The sequence below is a fragment of the Sminthopsis crassicaudata genome, chromosome 4 (assembly GCF_048593235.1).
Source record: "Sminthopsis crassicaudata isolate SCR6 chromosome 4, ASM4859323v1, whole genome shotgun sequence".
NCBI lineage: Eukaryota > Metazoa > Chordata > Mammalia > Dasyuromorphia > Dasyuridae > Sminthopsis > Sminthopsis crassicaudata.
Genome location: NC_133620.1, coordinates 372,150,182 through 372,168,446, shown reverse-complemented (window position 1 = coordinate 372,168,446; position 18,265 = coordinate 372,150,182). Strand labels below are relative to the sequence as shown.

Below are 18,265 nucleotides of genomic sequence, written 5' to 3'. Positions count from 1 at the left end.
TTAAGTGAGTCCATCTGAGCACAAACTAATAGGAGATCTCTGAAACCAAATATAGGCTAAGTTCATAAATCAGGTGGAAATTATAATTTTATTTTAGAGAAGCACCCTTCTCTCCTTTCCCCTCTCCCCAAAAAGCTCCACTTGGAGCTCACCTTGGTTGCATGTTACCATTCACATTGAGAGCATAAGCTGCTGGCCATGTTAGGGAGCAGGGAGAGGTACTACCTCCAGGTTCTCTCCAGCTGCTGCCTTAGGGTGTGAAGACTTGTGAGTGGGGAAGTGCTCTGTATTTCAATCCCAGGACTTGGAAGTTACTCATTTTTGTCGTGGCCTCGCAGGCCTTCCACCTTTTTTCCAAATCTGCCTTACATCTCATCAGCATGCTGCACAGCGGGGCCCTTCTTCTCAAGGCCTGGCTGCTTCTCACCCTCCCTAAGCACTGCCTCTGAGGAACCATTGGTAGGCCTGCCTCCAGGCTGTGATACCAGGGTCCTCAGGATATCAGGCACATCCATGTGAGTCAAGATGTTTCTGGAGATAACTGCGAAGAGTGAAGGAAAAGGTTAGGGTGAGGATTTTTCTAGTCCCCAGCCTGTTACCCCTTGCTTGGCAATGACTTTGTACCACCCACACTAATAGTTCCCACAGCACCTCACCTCCACTAGGCTTATAAGTGTCAGGCCCAGTTGGCTGTTCCCTGTGAAAGGGATTGAAGCTGGGAAGGATGATGAGAGTTAAGGAGAATATGAGGATCTAGTGAAAAGGAGAGAAATTTGATAAGCAGAAATCTGGGGTCAAAATGAGGGAATAGAAGAAAGAAGAGGGAATGACAAATCTAGATAGGCTGGGGGAGGGATTATTACCAGGACACAAGTGCTGGTCTGGGCAGCCTTGTTAGAGGTCTGAGCAATGAGTGCCTGTAGCTGTCGAAGTTGAGCCACTAAGGAGCTAGTAGGGAGGAAAAAAAGAGGCAGTGTGTTTCTGGCTTCCAACCATGGCAGGATCACCTGCATGCCCATGTCCTCTCCACCACCTCTGTTCCACTCACATATTGTGTCTCTCCAACTCCTGCAGCTTCTTTTGTAGCTGCTGATTCTGTACTGAGCAGGCAGCCACCCTGATGGAGGGAAAGAGACTTAGAGATGGGGATCACATAGTACCCAAACCAGGAGAGCAAGTCAGTGCACATTTGTTTACCTACATAATCAGCAAAGCACTTCAGTTCCTTCCACTTGCTAGGCAGTGATAAAAAGACAAAATTGAAACAGTCCCTACCTTTAAGGAGCTTAACATTCTACAGGGAGAAAAAAATTTTTGTATATTAATACAAAATAAAAGATGGTTTGGAAAGGAGAGCACATTAGTTGCTGGGAGAACCAAGAAGGACTGTAAAAAAGTGCTTTGAAGAAAACCTGGAATTCTAACAGTCTGAGAAGGGAATTTAGAAGCTATTGCAGAAAGCCCCAGTCTGTTGAGCTCCACCCTAATTAATTATTATTAATTGCCTAATGATCTTTCAAACTAAGTGTCCCATAGATTTCTTAAACTCTGCATCCAAAACAACTTTTCTCCTAAATCCTCTCTGAGCTTCCCTGTTTTTGTCAAATTCGCTAGAATTCTTTCAAATCAGCTTTATCTGGGTCAAATATAGTGTGTAAGAATTCAGGTCAATTTGTCCTCCATAGTGTAGGAAGGAAAATAGTATAGTATGAGGTAGAAAGGATAGATTAGACCAGGTTATGAAAGGTTGTAAGTGCTGGTTGGGTTGTTTTCAATCCCTGAGGTCATTGGGAGAGCCACTTTCAGCAGTGTGGAGATTAGATCAAAGTAGGGAGAGACTTGGAGCTGGGATACCATTTAGAGGGTTATTCCAATTGTTCAGGTGAGAGGTAAAGCCCTGCCATGAAGTGATGGCTATGTTGGCAGGGAGAAGAGGTTGGAAGAGAGAGATGTGGAAATAAGATCTGGCAACTGATTAGCTGTAGGAGAGGGAAAAGAGTGAGGAGCCAAAGATGCATACTGCTGGTGAATGGTTGTGATTTTAACAGAAATAGGAAAGTTTAGAAGAGAAGTTGGTTTGGGGGAGAAAGATGAAGAGTTCGTTCTATTTTAGATGGATTGAGTTTGAAATGGTTATGGAACATCTGTTTTTAAATGTCTGGTAGACAACTGGTCATAGGCGACTAGAACTCAGGAGAGAGTAGGACAGGATATATAGACCTAGGATCTTCTGCAGAGAAAGGAAAACCCATGGATGGTCATGACACCAAGTGGAAGAAAAGAGAAGAAGGCTTTGGGCATTGTCTTGTGATATGCTCATGATTAGGGGATGTGATATGGATGATAAATTATCACAGGGGACTGAGAAGCAGTCAGATAGGAGCATGAGGCAGGACAGTCATAGAAATCCAGAGAAGATTGTCTAGGAGAAGAGAGTGGAAATTGGTATCAAACATTAGAGAGAAAAGATGAAGAAGATGAGGTTTAAGAAGAGACTTCAGATCTAGCAAATGAGAGATCATTGGTAACTTGGAAGAGAACAAAGTAGGACTGTCATGCATGTGATCTGTACCTTGGAATGGGCTGGGGAGGAGGTTAAGGGCTCACATTGGTGTATGATGAAGTACATACCTAGTCTCCAGACCATCTATGTATTCTTTCTTGCGTCTCCGGCTGTCCTGAGCAGACTGCTTGTTTCTGATTTTCCTCCGAACCTTCTTAAGGACTCTTTCCTCTGCCTGGGAATCCAGAGCAAGGTTTAGTATTGAGATCTTAACTCCACAGTGCTTAGTAAAATGCCTGGTACAGAGCAGTAGATCATTATTAATTGATTTGGCATTTGAACCCTTACCCCATTATTCCCTGTGGTTCTAGATCCTCAGAATACATGATGAGGATCTCATTATTAATATGTTCAAAAAAGTAGTTACCTTGGTGAGGGGTAAGTGATAGGGCAGAGTCACCCCTTCTTGTCCCAACAGTCGCTTCTCTTCATCTGTCAGATACAATGCTGGGCAGTGCAGCTGGTGAGCAACAGAGAAGAGAAGGAGATGGGAAAGAGAATTCACTCTACTAGCATCCAGAACTCTTGCCTTTTCCCATTTGGAAATTCCAAACCAAAGGTAAGGGAAACAGAAAATTTCAGAGTTCAGCTGAAGGGCTTAGAACAACCTGATGGGAACTGAGACCTTTCTTTTTTTGTCATTCAATTCACTTTAAAAAAACAAACATTTCAAGAAGCTACGGGAGTTCTCAAGACAAAACTTTCCTTTTTTTTTTTTTTTTAATTAAGCTTTTTATTTTCAGAATGTGTGCACCACAGGGGCAGCTTGATGGAGCCATGGATAGAGTACCAGCCCTGAAGTCAGGAGGACCTGAGTTAAAATTTGGGCTCAGACACTTAACACTTCCTGGCTGTGTGATCCTGGGCAAGTCACATACATGGATAATCTTTCAACATTGACTTTTGCATAGCCCTGTGTTTCAGATTTTCTCCTCCTTTCTACTCCTCCCCTAGATGGCAAGCAGTCCAATATATGTTATACATGTTAAATCCAATATATTTAAACACATTTAAACAATTCTTTTGCTGCACAAGAAAAATCAGATCAAAAAGGAAAGTAAATGAGTAAGAAAACAAAATGCAAATGAACAACAACAAAAAGAATGTGATTGTTAGGTTGTGATTCACATTCAGTTTCCACAGTTCTCTCTCTGGGTGTAGATGCCTCTCTTCATCACAAGATCATTGGAACTGCTTTGAGTCCTGTCATTGTTGAAGAGAGCCACATCTGTCAGAATTAACCGTCCTATACTCTTGTTGTTTCCTTGTATACTGATCTCCTGGTGCTGCTCCTTTCACTTAGCATCAGTTCATGTAAGTCTCTTCAGGCCTTTCTGAAATCATCCTGTTGGTCATCTCTTACAGAACAATAATATTCTTTAACATTCATATACCATAATTTATTCAGCCATTCTCCAATTGATGGGCATCCACTCAGTTTCCAGTTTCTTGCCACTAAAAAAAGGGCTGCCACAAACATTTCTGCACAGTTTTCTCTCCTTTAAGATTTCTTTGGGATATAAGCCCAGTAGTAACGCTGCTGGATCACAGTTTGATAACTTTTTGAGCAAATTGTTCTCCAGAATGGCTGGATCTGTTCACAGTTCCTCCGGCAATGGTCAGTGTCCCAGTTTTCCCACATTCCCTCCAACATTGGTTGTTATCTTTTCCTGTCATCTTAGCCAATCTGAGAGGTGAGTAGTGGTATCTCAGAGTTGTTTTTAATTTGCATTTCTCTGATCAATAGTGATTTAGAGCACCTTTTCATATTGAAGGGGGAGGGAAACTGTTCCTTTTACTGAAGCTATGTTCCCTTTAAATTGTGTCCCCTTTCTGATCCCAAAGATCAGGATCTCCCAGGCTCCAAGGAGTTTAGAGAGAAGGCCCATCTTCCTAGGAACCTATTGATCTTTTTGAAAGTCTAAATTTTCATTCAATTGAGAAATTCTGGTCTGATCAGCTCAAGCTATCCCAGTCCCCACCAAGATACTCATGTAAGAAGTTTCCTTCAGCTCAATTACTTGCAGAGGGCCAAGCAATTTTACTAGGACCTTGCCCACTCGGTGTAAAATTCCAATTCCCCAATAGGACTCTGCCATGATAGAAGCCAGTCTCTTAGCAAACTGGTTTCGATCCAACAATAAACTTTCATTTTGCAATTAATAATTCAGCAAAAAGTGAATACTTTCACTTTAAACCTGTGGCCAAATAAAATGGGATTTTTAACAACTCTCTTATTGCCACTAACCTCACCACCACTGGGGAATTGAGGGGATACAAAACTTCATCAATATGACTAGAAATGGTTTCAATTTCTTCATCTGAAAATTTTCTGTTTATATACTTTGACCATTTATCAATTGGAGAATGGCTTGAATTCTTATAAATTTGAATTAATTCTTTATATTTTAGAAATGAAGCCTTTATTAGAACCCTTAAATGTAAAAACATTTTCCCAATTTATTACTTCCCTTCTGATTTTGTCTGTGTTAGTTTTGTTTGTACAAAAACTTTTTAATTTAATATAATCAAAATTTGATGCTTAATTATGAGTTCCAGTTTTGTTTTGGACACAAATTTCTTCCTTCTAATTTGTTTATAATATCACGTTAAAGACATAACTTTACAACAACTACTCCAGATACTGAGGAAGGAATGCCATCTGAGAAAGGCTTAGCTACTGAAATTATAGGGGAAGGGAATCAGAAAATGGTAATGACTGAGACAGACCCCAAGAATACTTCCTGCCTCCCAACGAGAAAGCATGATGCCTCTTCTAGGGAACTCCCAATCTAGAGGGATTTGCAAGGGCCCTGAATTTGCAGTCAGGAGAGACCTGGCTTTCAATTCTAGTTTTTACTTATTAACTATATGACTCCAGGAAAGTCCCTTAACTTTTCTGATACTTTGTTTTCTCATCAGCGAAAAGGAGATATTGACATTATTTTTTACCTCATAAAACTGGGATGGTGACAGCTTCCATTCAATGAGAAGTGAAGAGTACTGGGCCCAGGAAAGCTGTATAATATAGTTCTAGTTTTGAACATATTGTTTTATATGTGTGTATGTGTGTATATATATATATATATATATATGTATATATACATATTGTTTTATTTATATATATATATATATATAAAACTTCAGCTATTCCTGGGGCAAAGGCCTCCCTGCCACCTGGGATTTTCATCAAGGACTTTATAACACATCTCAAATATTAAGCAGGTAATGTCTTTTCACACAAAGCTTCAGCACCTATAGGCTGTAAAGGGAGAAATCTGAGCAGAGGAGAACGCTGAACACCTCAGTTTCTCCCAGGGAATCCTTTGATGGCATCTTCTTGTCCATATGGGATTTTTTTCTTCATCTCACATTTATCTTGTGATTTGCTTTGGTCTCATGAATCATTTTGGGCTATAGTTCAGAATGCAGTTCCTTATTAATTATAACAACTAACATTTAAATAGCATTTTATGATCTGAAAGCACTTTATATACATTTTCTCATTCACAACCTGGTAAGTTAAGTGCTCTTATGATCCTGATTTTACAGATGAGAAAACTACAATTTAGGAAGGTCACATAACTTTCCTGAGGTTATTCAACAAGTGTCTGGGGCATGATTTGAAGTCAGGCTTTCCTGAAACCAAGACCAGCCTTCTAGCTATAGCACTAGAGATTTCTAATTTGCTTTAAGACTTACAGAAGTACTCTCCTCAAAGTAGCACTGTGATGAAAATAAGATAATTATCTCTGTTTTATTGATGAGAATACTATAGTTAAAAAGTCAAAATCAGAATTCAAATTCAGTTCTCTCCTGACTTCAAGTTTGAGGCCCTTGACAATACCTTTAAATTGGAAGTCCCCCTAAAGCAGGCACCAAATCTTCCCAGTGGGGAGGTGTGTCCCTGAGGACTCTCCAGAACAGTCAGTAACATGTTCATAATTGACTTTCTGTGGAATCGTGGGCAAGTCACTTAAACTCTTTTCTTATCTTAAAGTTAGAGATAATTCTATTTGCTCTGCTCCTCTGAGAGCACTGTTGTAGAACTCAAACATTATTCATGTTAAGTAGTTTTGTAATTTATAAAAATAAAATACTATCCATTTATAAAAATGTCATTACTGGCCCTATTCCATGTGCCACTCACTGGTGGAGTGGATTCAATGTTAGATATTGCCCCCTTTGCCTAGGATTATTTTACTTATGTTAGGGAATGGAGAGCCTGTACTTTTATATGGATCCTCAGTCTGCCTGTCTATTGGGAAGGCAGTAAGCCTCTGACTCCTGCCTGAGGAAGCACTATCTTGCCTTTCTCCTTGCCTTTCCTAATCCCGTTACTCTGGGTTACTTCCCTGCACAGGTCTGTCTTGTTCTAACAAGTATGGGAAATATGATTGGATAGGAATTATCTCCTAACCTATATCTCAGCCTACTATCTTTCTTGCCTTAAGTCAATCATTTCCATTATCTTGCATTTTTAGGCAGAGTTAGTCCTCAACCTCATCCTTGCACCCAAAATACTTATTTTCTACCACCTGTGTCATTTCTTTTTGCAGGTACCCAGTGTTAGAACTCTTTGTATTTGATATAGGAGAGAAAAGGAAAACCGCAAAAAGAACTTACCAGTGTCTCAGGAGGCACCAAGACTCCTGTACCTATTCTGGGCTCTGGGTGGACAGGAGGGTCAGTGGGAGGCTCACTGATGATGCAGCCATCAGGGATCAGCAGTGGGGGGCTCCACTGACCTGGGCACATGGACAAATAGAAGGCTTAAGAGCAGATGGAAATTCAAGGAGGCAAGGTTGGAAGCAGTCCAGGTGAACTACCAGAATTAGAGATGGGGATTGGGGACAGTGCAAAGTCAGCACTGTCTGAAGTGTTGATTAGAGATGGCCCCAAGCCGGAGATAGAAAGCTCCATTGTACCTCCACCTACCAATTAATTAATCAACAAGTGTTTTTTTCATGTCAGGCACTATGGAAGGTGCTGGGGATAAAAGTAGAAAGAATGAAACAATATCTGTCCAAAGAGCTTACAGTCCAAAGTGGGAGCCAATGTATACATGACTATGTGGCTCTAATAGTAGCTAACTATCAAGTAATGAAAGGGAGAGCCCAATAGCCATTAAGGAGATGTAGGGAAAGCTTAATAGGTGTTCCTTGAGCTTCAACTTGAAGAAAAAAATTCAGAGACAGAAGAGTTGAAGGAAAGCATTCCAAGGCATGTGAGATGGTCAAAATAAGGAGATTTGAGATGTTCAGAATGTGCAGGACAGAGTGTTAAGGTTTGATTGGCAGGAAGGGGAGAGAATACCAACCTAGCTGGATAGAGATGAGTTCGGAGCTGGTGTGGTCAGCTTTTCCCTGCAGCCCTTCTAGGGCCCCAGTTTCATAGACAACCTCATAAAGGGCAGGAGGACTGAGAGCCATGGGGGCTGGGGAGCTATCTGGAAGACAAGGTTCCTCAGAAATACCACTGTCACTTCCTGGAGAAACTCTGGACTGATAGACCTCATTGGGGTCAATGAGTAGGTTTAGGAAATCATCCGGTTCATTCTCCTGAAGGCCCTGAGACAGTAAAAGGAAAGCTTATTGTAAAGAATTAGGAAATCTTTCTAAAGTTTGCCCACAACACCTTCAGTGGAAGTAAGCAATAGGGCAATTTATCCTTGTCTGGAAATCCTACCTAGAAGTCTTTTTTGAGCCACAAGCTCCTTATTCCTTACTCAGCCTTTCTCTTCCGACTATATCACCCTCCCTCATTTTCCGATTCCCTTCCCACACTATTTCTGTCCAGCCCTCACACTCACACAGCTGCTGTTCCCACAGGGTTCCCATCCTCCCAGCACTGGATCTTGCAGTCCATTTCCAACTGGCTCTTGGAATGAGGAGGGTCCTGCCAGCTCCGGAAAGGCCCTTATGGTTATGTCTTCTGAAGGTTCCAACAAGATATCCAGCAGTTCTGGGTCGCCAAGTTCCATCCTCTTAATGGGGGGCAGTAGGAGGGAGGGTGAAAATCCTGTCAAGCCCCGGCCTTAAGTGAGTTCTCTCCTGCACCCAGTCAACTTCTCCCCACCTCTCCTTACCTGTTCTCTCCCCTTGGCTTGCTTGCCAATTCAGTGAAACAGGACCCCTATGCATTACCTGTCCTGTCCTGCTCCCTGAAAGGCCTCAAACACTTACACTAGCTTTTTCTTTCATCCAGGATCTCACATCCTGGACCAGCCAACACCCAGCCCCGCCCCCCTCAGGAGCATTGGAAAGGGAGTGGTGGCCAGGAAAGACATTCTTAGGATCGGGACTGGCGCTCAGAGGGTTCTGCAGGCATGTCCTTTATGCCTCAGTTTCCTTCTTTGCTTCCCAATCAGGACCTATCTCGCTGGAAGATAAAATGGGGGTGGAGTGGGGAAGAGGGCTCTCCTCATCCCAAAGCCCGGGAATTGCCTGCCACTACCAGGAGGGAAGAATATGCTTTTATATCCCTAGGAATTTATTCTGGGACCTTGAGCCTTATTAAAAGAGGTCCAGAGTGGTGTTGAAACGGGCTCGAAAGTCCATAGGCTGATGCAGCCCTTACTTTTTGCCTTTTCTAGGGATTCTGCTGTTTAAAACAAATAAAAAACACTTAGGATTTGGAGAAACGTCTTTTCCAACCAATCGTGTAGTCCTGCACTTACTTTTATTCACCCTCCTCTGTTCTGGGGGGTGACAATAGGTAAACAGCCACGCCCCCAATAGGTTTCAATAGGTTTCTGGAGGGAAAACTCAGAGCTCTGAGGTGGGAACACTTATTTGTCAGGAAGGAATTGGATGCCTTGGATGGAGAGCAGGCGGGGCCAGAGAAGTTGGAATGAAGCCTAGGAAAAGTTCCTGGGAGGGAGGAGGGAAGGAGAAGAATCTCTTCCACGTGACCTAGTTTCAGTTATCACTGGGGCAGAGAAATGACTTCTGTCTTGAGCCACGGGACGTGCTCATAATAAAATCATCAGGCAGAAAGCCACATGCTAACTGACTGACTCCTCCTCCTGTGTAATCAGTGCATTTTATGCTGCATAATAAACAATAGCCTTGAAGATAACTTCCATCACTGAGACTGATGGAGATGAATGTAGGTTTGGGAAATCCAACATGATCAATAATTTATTTATTTGTATATTTATGAAAGCTTTTTATTCTCAAAACATATACATGGATAATTTTTCAACTTTGACCCTTGCAAAACTTTGTGTTCCAAATTTTTTCCCCTTCCTTCCCCACACTCCTCCCCTATAGCAAGTAATCCAATATATGTTAAACATGTTTTAAATGTTAAAAACAATATATGTATACATATTTATACAATTATCTCGCTGCACAAAAATCACATCAAAAAAAGGGGAAAAAATGAGAAAGAAAACAAACAGCAAGCAAATAACAGAAAGAGTGAAAATGCTATGTTGTGGTCTACATTCAGTTCCCACAGTGCTTTCTCTGGGTGTAGATGGCTCTCTTCACAAGATCATTGGAACTGAATGTTCCATTATTGAAAAGAGCCACCATGTCCATCAGAATTGATCAATGTATATAACCTTGTTGCCATGTACAATGGTCTCCTGGTTCTGCTTGTTTCTCTCAACATCACTTCATATAGGGATCTCCAGGCCTTTCTGAAATCATCCTGCTGATCGTTTCTTATACTATAACATTCCTTAGCATTCATATACCATAACTTGTTCAGTAATTCTCCAATTGATAGTCAAAGGATATGAACAATCTTCAGATGAAGAAATTGAAACTATTTCTAGTCATATGAAAAACTATTGATCAGAGGAATTCAAATTAAGACAACTCTAAAGTACCACTACATACCTCTCAGATTGACTAAAATGACAGGAAAAGGTAATGACAAATGTTGGAGGGGATGTGAGAAAACTGGGACACTGATGTGTTGTTGGTGGAACTGTGAACAGATCCAACTATTCTAGAGAACAATTTGGAACTGTGTTCAAAAAGTTATCAAACTGCATACTTTTTGGCCCAGCAATGTTTCTTCTGGGCCTATATCCCAAAGAGAGCATAAATGTTTGTGCAAAAATGTTTGTGGTAGCCTTTTTTTGTAGTGCCAAGAAACTGGAAACTGAGTGGATGCCCATCAGTTGGGGAATGGCTGAAACGATTTAAAAATGGTTTAAGCCAGTGGTCCTCAAACTTTTTAAATAGGGGGCCAGTTCACTGTCCCTCAGACTGTTGGAGAGCCGGATTATAGTAAAAACAAAATCTTACACTGTCTCCGCCCCTCAGCCCATTTGCCATAACCCTATAGTTTGAGAACTCCTGGTTTAAGCAATATGTATCAGTCTACTTATTAATATGGGCATTTTATAGTCACCTGAATCTACTATAAAAATAATGGCTCTTTGATCAACAAAAATTTAAGCTGTAGCCCTCCCCAACATGTACTTGTGCACACCCTAAGCCAAACAGCAGGGCTGGTGTGAGATCCCCAAGGGCAAGTCACTTAACCCCAATTGCTCAAGCAAAAAAATAAAACAAAGAAACTTTATTTAGCAGAGAGGAGTGGAAGGAGGGTCTGAATCTTAAATTGGTCAAATTGCATTCTGAGAATGTGATTCAGGAAGTGCTAGGGAAACTTTTGGATTTGTTCATCCTTATGTGCTGCTCATCTTTAATACTCCAAATCACAGTATCTCAAGAGATTTCTTAGATTAATGCAAAACACCAAACAGAGCTGTCATTTCTGAAACTTCCTGAGTATGGCTAAAGGTTTTCAATTTCAAAAAGCCTCCCTTCTGGTAATGTGTAATTCCATTTAATAAGTATTTTTGTGGCTCACATCCAAAGTTTTGCCTCCACTGATAAGTCCAAAGAGCTTGACCACATAGATTTTAGGGGTACCATTGAGGAGTCATGAGCTTAAACCTCATCAATGTGTTCCCTTCCCCTTCCAGATTAACAGTTGAGAATCATTTAAGCCCTAAGTAGATTTTAGAAAGGGATATTTACTAAGGTAGTATCTTACATTAGGATAAAACATCTCCCAAAAGTCTGTCCTCTCCCACGAAACATACAAGAGTTCAAGGGAAATTGAATTCAAGCTTAGAACATTTGGCAAAGAGGCCATTCACAGCTGATGATTCCTGAAGTCCCTCCTATTCCTGGGAAGCCAAATTTGATTTCTCTAACTTCCCCTCCCCCAATCATATTTTTTCCTCTAGGCTGCAAGAGAGACAGGAGCAGGCTCCAGCTTTTGGAATTACCCCTTTTCCATATGCTTCATTTATAAGTAGTATCTGGAGGAGGGCTCCTCAACCTAGGATGTGGGAATAAAAATTTTTTTTGCAATGGTTTCAATATAATTAGTTTAATTTATAATCTTCCGAATTTTATCAGATTTTAAAACTTTATTCTGAGAAGGTGTCTACAGGCTTTACCAGATTCCCAAAAGCATTTTATACATGAGTATGCTGGTAATTTTTTTTTTTTAACAACTCAGCTCTCAAAAATACATTAACATTTTCTCCAACATATTCTTAAGTCTAGATTAAAATAAATCAAGCCCTAATTTGTAGTTCTTGCTAATTTCTGAGGTGCAGATGCTGAATGTAAATGTTCACACTAAAAATTAGCAATGGGTTCATTGGATGATCTATTTAAAGCTGGCTTCCGACACATCTCTGCCACCAATGCACAAAAATGATTTAAGTACCCCTGCCATAGGACCCGGCCAACCTACATAGATTCTCAAGCCTGGTCACTTAGTTCTAATTAAAGCATGTTATCATGTTTTAAAGGTCTATAAAATTAAATTACTTGAGAGATGAATTCAGGTCCTCCTGATTCCAAGATTAATGTTCTATCCACCTATCACCTAGCTGCTCCAGGATAAATTATTTGTTGAAGAAGGCATTTGTAAGGGATAGGAAGGCAGGAGATAATATAACTTAGATAAAATTTGGGACCTACTTTCAGAATTAACAATCCGCCTGAGAAAACTGACCACAAAAATCCAAAATAATACCTGAAAATTGTGAGGTTAAAGGGGGAAAAGATTATTATTATAGACTTAGGAAGAAGAATAGGAGCTTTGTGGAGGACATGGTATATACTCTGGACTTATTTTTTTTTCCTCAGTATTTCATTTTTCCAATTACATGTAAAGATAGTTTTCAACATTCAATTTTGTAAGATTTTGTTACTCTAGACTTAAAAAAAAAGTTTGCCCCTCCTCACCTTAAATCATTTGATTTTTTTTTTTTTTTTTTTTAAAGAATGTACCTCTTTGAGGTATCCTGGTTTTATGGATCAAGTGTTCTTAGAGGTTCCTGGTTTAAATTCAGCTGGATATTCCATAAGTACCTTAAAGACCACTGTGTCCAAAACAACTCATTATATTCCCTTCCTTTCTTCCAAATTTTCCTATTATTTTCTTTTTCTTTTGAGGCAACAGGGTTTAGTAACTTGCCCAGTATCCCATTTTTAGTGTCTGAAGCTGGATTTGAACTCAAAGACAAGGATTTTTGACTCCAGGCCCAAGCTTTATCCACTGCCCACGTATTCTAGAATCCAACAATAGTAGCCTTCTTTCTGCTCCTTGAACTGGACATCCCATCTCCTGACTTTTTTTTACTTCTTGTCCCCTATGTTTGAAACTCTCCCTCTTCAGTTCTGCCTTTTGGTTCCTTCTGATCTCAGCTCAAGCTTTATTTTCTGGGGGTCTGTCCAGGTCTTTCCATTAATGCCTTTTCTTTAAGAATTGAATACTTTACGGTTTTTCTCTTTTATGCAAATGCTAATTAGATATTAGATTATCAAATCCTGTCAGACTCTAGACACTTATACCATTCCGGTGACTTTCATCCCTTTGTGTTGCAGGCTACTCCTTTAAATCAAATCACTTGGGCAATGTGGGCAAAGAGGGAATTCACACAGAGTGCTCACTACTGACCGATTCACAATTTTTTCTCGAGTCATTTTTGTAAGCTAATAAATCTTTCCCAGAAGGGGATTTCCTAACTTAGCTAACTTTTTCACTGTGTCTCAAGACCTCGTGGTCCCGTTGTTTGGCTAAAGACTTCCCGTTATTCTGCCAAGACCCAGACTGTCCCCAGGACTAGGCCATAAAAAATGCCCTCTCCCCAACACTATCCCACAGGGAGATAGGAGGATGGGGCTCTTTGATGAATAGTGATCAAGTAATCAGTCTACTCACGAGCATTTATCAGGCGCTTACTAAGGGCCTGGCATTTTGCAGGCAAAACCAGTGCCATTCTGCAAAAAGAGGTCCTGAATTGAGGTAGTGGGGGAGCGCACCAGATTTCAGTAGTCCCTCTACAGAGCCGAAATTCATCAGTACTTCTGACTTGTTAAGCGCAGGGAGACCTCGGCGTAGGAAAACCAGCCTGCCTAGGAATCAATCAGGTAAGCTCCCAGGGGTGTTTGGCCCCCGGTCGCTTGGTGGCCCCGCCTTCATTCCCCCTTAGTCTATTTCTGATTGCTCTAGGGTAATGTAATTCCTGATCTTGCCCCGCCCCCGCCTCATGGTCATTGGCCAGAGAAAAGCGAGTGCGGGGAAGTGGGGAGGGGGCGGGAATTCCCGGCTGGAAGCCGGAACGGAGCGGATACAATGTAGCGAGGCCCCCGAGAGGTGAGTGCGGTCTGTTCCAGGCCAAGACCCGGATCCCTGGAACCCGCTGAGCCGGCTTCCTATAGTCCCCTGGGGGGCAGGAGAGCTCGAGGTTCAACATCGGATCCCTTCCTCTCTCTCCGCGCGACTCTCCTGCTTCCTCTCTCCGCCCGACTCTCCACCCCCGCCCCAACCCTGGGTCCCGGGACTACTAGCGTTAGCTGCCCCAGGCAGCTTCTCCGGGCTAACAGGCCCCTCCCGCACCCCTGGCCCGCCCCACCGCCGTCTCCCTGGCAGAGCTCTTGCCCTCTTCTTCTTCCAGCTCCTGTCGCTCTCTAAACTCCCCTTTCTCACCCAGACTCCCAAGGATGGGGAGAGGGGATTCCTTGTCTCAGGATTTGGGGTGGGAGGAAACCTAACGCCCCCTGGATGGCTTCCCCCCGACTTCGGGTTGCTGTACCGTGAGACTACTCCCTTCTTGTGTCTACTCGTTTTGATCCCGGCTATCCTCCAGGTTTTTGGACCCCTCTGTAGAGTGGACTTCGGAAGTCATTTGGGTTATGACTTCCTTGCATTGTCCCTCATTATTTAGAAGCCCCAGGGGAAAGATATACATCTCCAGTAGGATTTTATGTTTTGATCCCTTCCCCCATGCCTCAGTTTCCTCCCTTTGCTGGGTACCTGTAGAGATTACGGGAGGAATAAAGTCCTAGGGGAGAGAGGAATGTTCCTGGAAAAGGATGAGTCAGCTTGGTATAGAGGTCAGGAAGTAACTTGGGGTGGGGTGGAGGGGCAGCACTCAGCTGACTCTTCCAGCTGCCCCCATATGCCTCTCCCAATGTCTGACTCTCCATGTATCTTTTACCAGGTCAAGAAATTTCACAGGTGTGGACAGGGAATTTAGGCACCCCCTGCCCTCCAAGCTACCACCGCCATGGTGCCCTGGGAAGAGCCTGAACGGCTGGTATGGCGCCCAGAAGCAGTGCCCGCAGTGCCTGTGGGGCTGGAAATAAAGATGGGTGCCCTGATAGTGCTGCTGGTGCTCACCTTGTTTTGCAGCCTGGTGCCCATCTGTGTGCTTCGGCGTCCCAGTGCCAACTTCGAGGCCTCAGGTTGGATAATTTTTCCCTCCCTCCTCCCCCATCTGTGGCAACCTCTGGGGTTAATTTTGAGTGAGGGTGGATAAACTTTGGGAGCTACAAAGAAGGATCTGGGGAAGATTGAGGTTTTGGAGGGGAACTGAGAGGGGAAAGGGCTGTTCTTGGGGGTGACTGCGGGGATCCCAGAACTATCAGAACTAGGAGAGGTTTTTGAGACTCTGGGCCAGAGATTTCAGCTACTGGGAAAAGGCTTAAAAATGGATTGTTTCTCTTTGGCCACTCTTGCATTTCACATAGCCTCCAGAAAGAAAATCCTGAGCCTGGTGAGCTGCTTTGCAGGTGGTGTTTTTCTGGCCACCTGTCTTTTGGACTTGCTTCCAGACTACCTGGCTGCAATAGATGAGGCCTTGAGTGCCTTACGAATCACAGTGAGTACTCAGCCCCAGGGGAGATAGAGTTTCATAGAAACATAGTAAGAATTATAGTCTATATGATTCTTGGTGTATTTATTTTTTACCATATATGAATTGTCCAAGTTTTTATAATCTTGTGACAATGTGTAATAACCCTGCCTGTGATTTATGTACATTTGTGTTTAAAATCTTTGTTGTATATGGCTCCATAATAATAGTATAAGCTATGGCTTTCTGTGTGTGTGACTCCATTCTGAGATCCAAGCTTGTAAATAGTGCTTGACAGTCATGCCTTTGGTGCTCTTTTCCTTAGATATTTTTCTTCCTCTTCTACAATGGTTGGGAGGATTGGGAAGGGGAGAGGGCTGGGAGAGGCTAGGAGGAGACCAGAAAGAAACCTCTAACTAGGAAATTGAGGGTGAAGGAATTAAATTCAAAACAGACAAAACTTAGATTTGTGTCAAGGTTGGGCAGGGAAGTGGGTCCCTGAAAGATCCTGGTATCCTAGCCTTTTATTTCCTCAGCATCCATTCTATTTTCTTTCTTACTTATCTCTTAGAACTGTGAAGCTTCTTACTGTTCTCCCCCTCCCCTCTTCTTTCTTTCCTCCACAGCTTCAGTTCCCACTACAGGAGTTCATTCTCGCCATGGGTTTTTTCCTGGTTCTGGTGATGGAGCAGATTGTGCTAGCCTACAAAGAGCAGTCGGGGCCTCTTCCAAGAGAGGAGACAAGAGCACTCCTGGGCACAGTGGGCAATGCCCCTCCCCACTGGCATGATGGACCGGGGGCTGAAGGAACTTCTACTCCTTCAGCTTTACGGGCCTGTGTCCTGGTCTTTTCACTTTCCTTACACTCAGTATTTGAAGGCCTTGCAGTAGGCCTGCAGCGAGAGCGAGCTCGGGCAATGGAGCTGTGTCTGGCACTGCTCTTGCACAAGGGGGTCCTAGCTGTCAGTCTGTCCCTAAGGCTGCTGCAGAGCCGGCTTCGGGGTGGAGTGGTGGCTATTTGTGGGGTCCTTTTCTCCTGCATGACACCATTGGGTATTGGGCTGGGGGCTGCACTAGCAGAGTCAGCAGGACCTCTGCACCAGCTGGCCCAATCAGTGCTAGAAGGCATGGCAGCAGGTACCTTCCTCTATATCACTTTCTTGGAGATCTTGCCCCAAGAACTGGCTGCTTCTGAGCAGAGGATCCTCAAGGTCATCCTACTTCTAGCTGGTTTTGCCCTGCTCACTGGTCTGCTTTTTATTCGGGTTTGAATGACCTCTGAGGGATGGGGGGTGGGTCAGATGCTCCTGGAGCTTTTTTAGAAAAAGTAAATGGGAGCTTTGGGAGTGCAGTGTAGATTGATGGGTGTTGTAGACAGGAGCCTAGAGAATGACCAGTAGAACATGAGACAAAGAACAAAGATAAAGATAAAACTCCCTGGGGAATGTGGGGGAAAGTGTAGAGGGGAGGAAAAAAAACTAGAAAAACACTAGACAAGCCAACAAGGACATGTGAACAGATGATAAACTTACAAGGATTGAAACACTAAGGATAGAGCCATTGGAGAGAGAGGAGTTGGAAAGAAGTCTGGAGCCTCTTGGGACCCTGATTCTATCCCATTCCTGTACTCTCCTGAAGAAGATGCTTTTTTCTTCTCCTGGGCCCATCCCCTTTCAGTATTGCTTTCCCCCCCCCCCCCCTTTAAGGGCTCGAAGCCTAACTACATCTATAGGCCAAGTTCCTTGCCCTCAGTTGAACTTCCATTCCCTCTATAAAGTGCCAAAACCTCCCACCCCCCCTTTTCACAAAGCACATTGGTATCGGGCACTGTACTGCCTGCCGCCGATTTCCAGCGACCTTTCACCCTCCCGGGGGCTGGGGGTATCTAACCTGGTGATCTTGCCCAGGTGCCGAAGGCTGAACTGCCTAAACTTTTTTTATACCAGAGAAGCCCTGGAAACCTGCCTCCCAGGGGTATTTTTGGAGGAGGGAGGAGGGGAGGGAAGGAGAGGGGGGAGGGATGGGGAGCGAGAGGGAGAGGGATATGTTCTGTATAATCTATTTTACTAAACTGACGCTTCCGGGATCAGCTTCCCGAATAAAAAGGAGTTTCTATAGCCCTGTCTTTGTGCCTTCTTGGTGGGGACTAGCGGGGAGGGAGGACTAGTGGGCGCTGGAGGGGAAGTGTGGAATCTGCGCTCCAGAGTTTCCAGCTGTTCTCCCCCCGGGGCTTCTATCGCGCCCGCGCCCACGCCCACCACCATCCCATCCCGCCCCACCTCCCTGGAAGCCTGGATTTTTTCTCGCTCTTCCCTTACTCTTTGCTCCGCTTGCCCGCCCACATTCTCCCTTTCCCCTCCTCTTCCCTTCTTCCCTCCTCTTGCCTTCCCCTCCCTTCCCCTGCCTTTCCCTTTTCCTCCCCCCCCTCGCCTCTTCCCACTCGTTTGTAGGCGCAGAGCCAATTTAGAACTACTTCTCCCGGCGTGCTCAGAGAAGGGGGGGGTGCGGGGAGAGAAATGAATCTCCATCCCGGCGTCGCAGGGGCTTCTGGGAAATGAAGTCAGCCTTTTCTCAGC

General features: G+C 43.5%; 2 protein-coding genes across 7 annotated transcripts; one reads left to right on the top strand and one right to left on the bottom strand.

The window, feature by feature from the left end:
• Window positions 1–69: 69 nt before the first annotated feature.
• Window positions 70–13,904, bottom strand: CREB3L4 (cAMP responsive element binding protein 3 like 4). 3 transcript variants are annotated; one of them, XM_074265186.1, is made up of 10 exons: window positions 13,775–13,904; window positions 8,376–8,584; window positions 7,884–8,133; window positions 7,190–7,311; window positions 2,931–3,023; window positions 2,632–2,738; window positions 1,049–1,117; window positions 864–948; window positions 657–753; window positions 70–541 (listed from the first exon to the last, which is right to left on the bottom strand). In XM_074265186.1, the coding sequence occupies exons 1-10, from the start codon at window positions 13,830–13,832 to the stop codon at window positions 366–368; spliced, it is 1,266 nt and encodes a 421-aa protein (XP_074121287.1). In that variant the 5' UTR covers window positions 13,833–13,904; the 3' UTR covers window positions 70–365. The 3 variants fall into 3 exon arrangements, with proteins under 3 accessions (XP_074121287.1, XP_074121288.1, XP_074121289.1); XM_074265187.1 differs by lacking the exon at window positions 13,775–13,904 and adding an exon at window positions 8,652–9,226 and having other exon boundaries at window positions 8,376–8,549; XM_074265188.1 differs by lacking the exon at window positions 657–753.
• Window positions 13,847–17,806, top strand: SLC39A1 (solute carrier family 39 member 1). 4 transcript variants are annotated; one of them, XM_074265192.1, is made up of 4 exons: window positions 13,847–13,983; window positions 15,057–15,300; window positions 15,586–15,716; window positions 16,316–17,806. In XM_074265192.1, the coding sequence occupies exons 2-4, from the start codon at window positions 15,123–15,125 to the stop codon at window positions 16,958–16,960; spliced, it is 954 nt and encodes a 317-aa protein (XP_074121293.1). In that variant the 5' UTR covers window positions 13,847–13,983; window positions 15,057–15,122; the 3' UTR covers window positions 16,961–17,806. The 4 variants fall into 4 exon arrangements, with proteins under 4 accessions (XP_074121293.1, XP_074121290.1, XP_074121292.1 ...); XM_074265189.1 differs by lacking the exon at window positions 13,847–13,983 and adding an exon at window positions 14,081–14,209; XM_074265191.1 differs by lacking the exon at window positions 13,847–13,983 and adding an exon at window positions 14,210–14,300.
• The last annotated feature ends 459 nt before the right edge of the window (window positions 17,807–18,265 follow it).

Coding starts and splice junctions, on each gene's coding strand:
- CREB3L4 (XM_074265186.1), bottom strand. CDS start 13,832: ATGGCACTGGTTTTGCCTGCAAAATGCCAGGCCCTTAGTAAGCGCCTG. Junction 8,585..13,774: donor TAAGCGCCTGATAAATGCTC/GTGAGTAGACTG, acceptor GGGGCTTGACAG/GATTTTCACCCTCCCTCCTA. Junction 8,134..8,375: donor CCTGTGGGAACAGCAGCTGT/GTGAGTGTGAGG, acceptor TTACTGTCTCAG/GGCCTTCAGGAGAATGAACC.
- SLC39A1 (XM_074265192.1), top strand. CDS start 15,123: ATGGTGCCCTGGGAAGAGCCTGAACGGCTGGTATGGCGCCCAGAAGCA. Junction 15,301..15,585: donor TGCCAACTTCGAGGCCTCAG/GTTGGATAATTT, acceptor CATTTCACATAG/CCTCCAGAAAGAAAATCCTG. Junction 15,717..16,315: donor TGAGTGCCTTACGAATCACA/GTGAGTACTCAG, acceptor TTTCCTCCACAG/CTTCAGTTCCCACTACAGGA.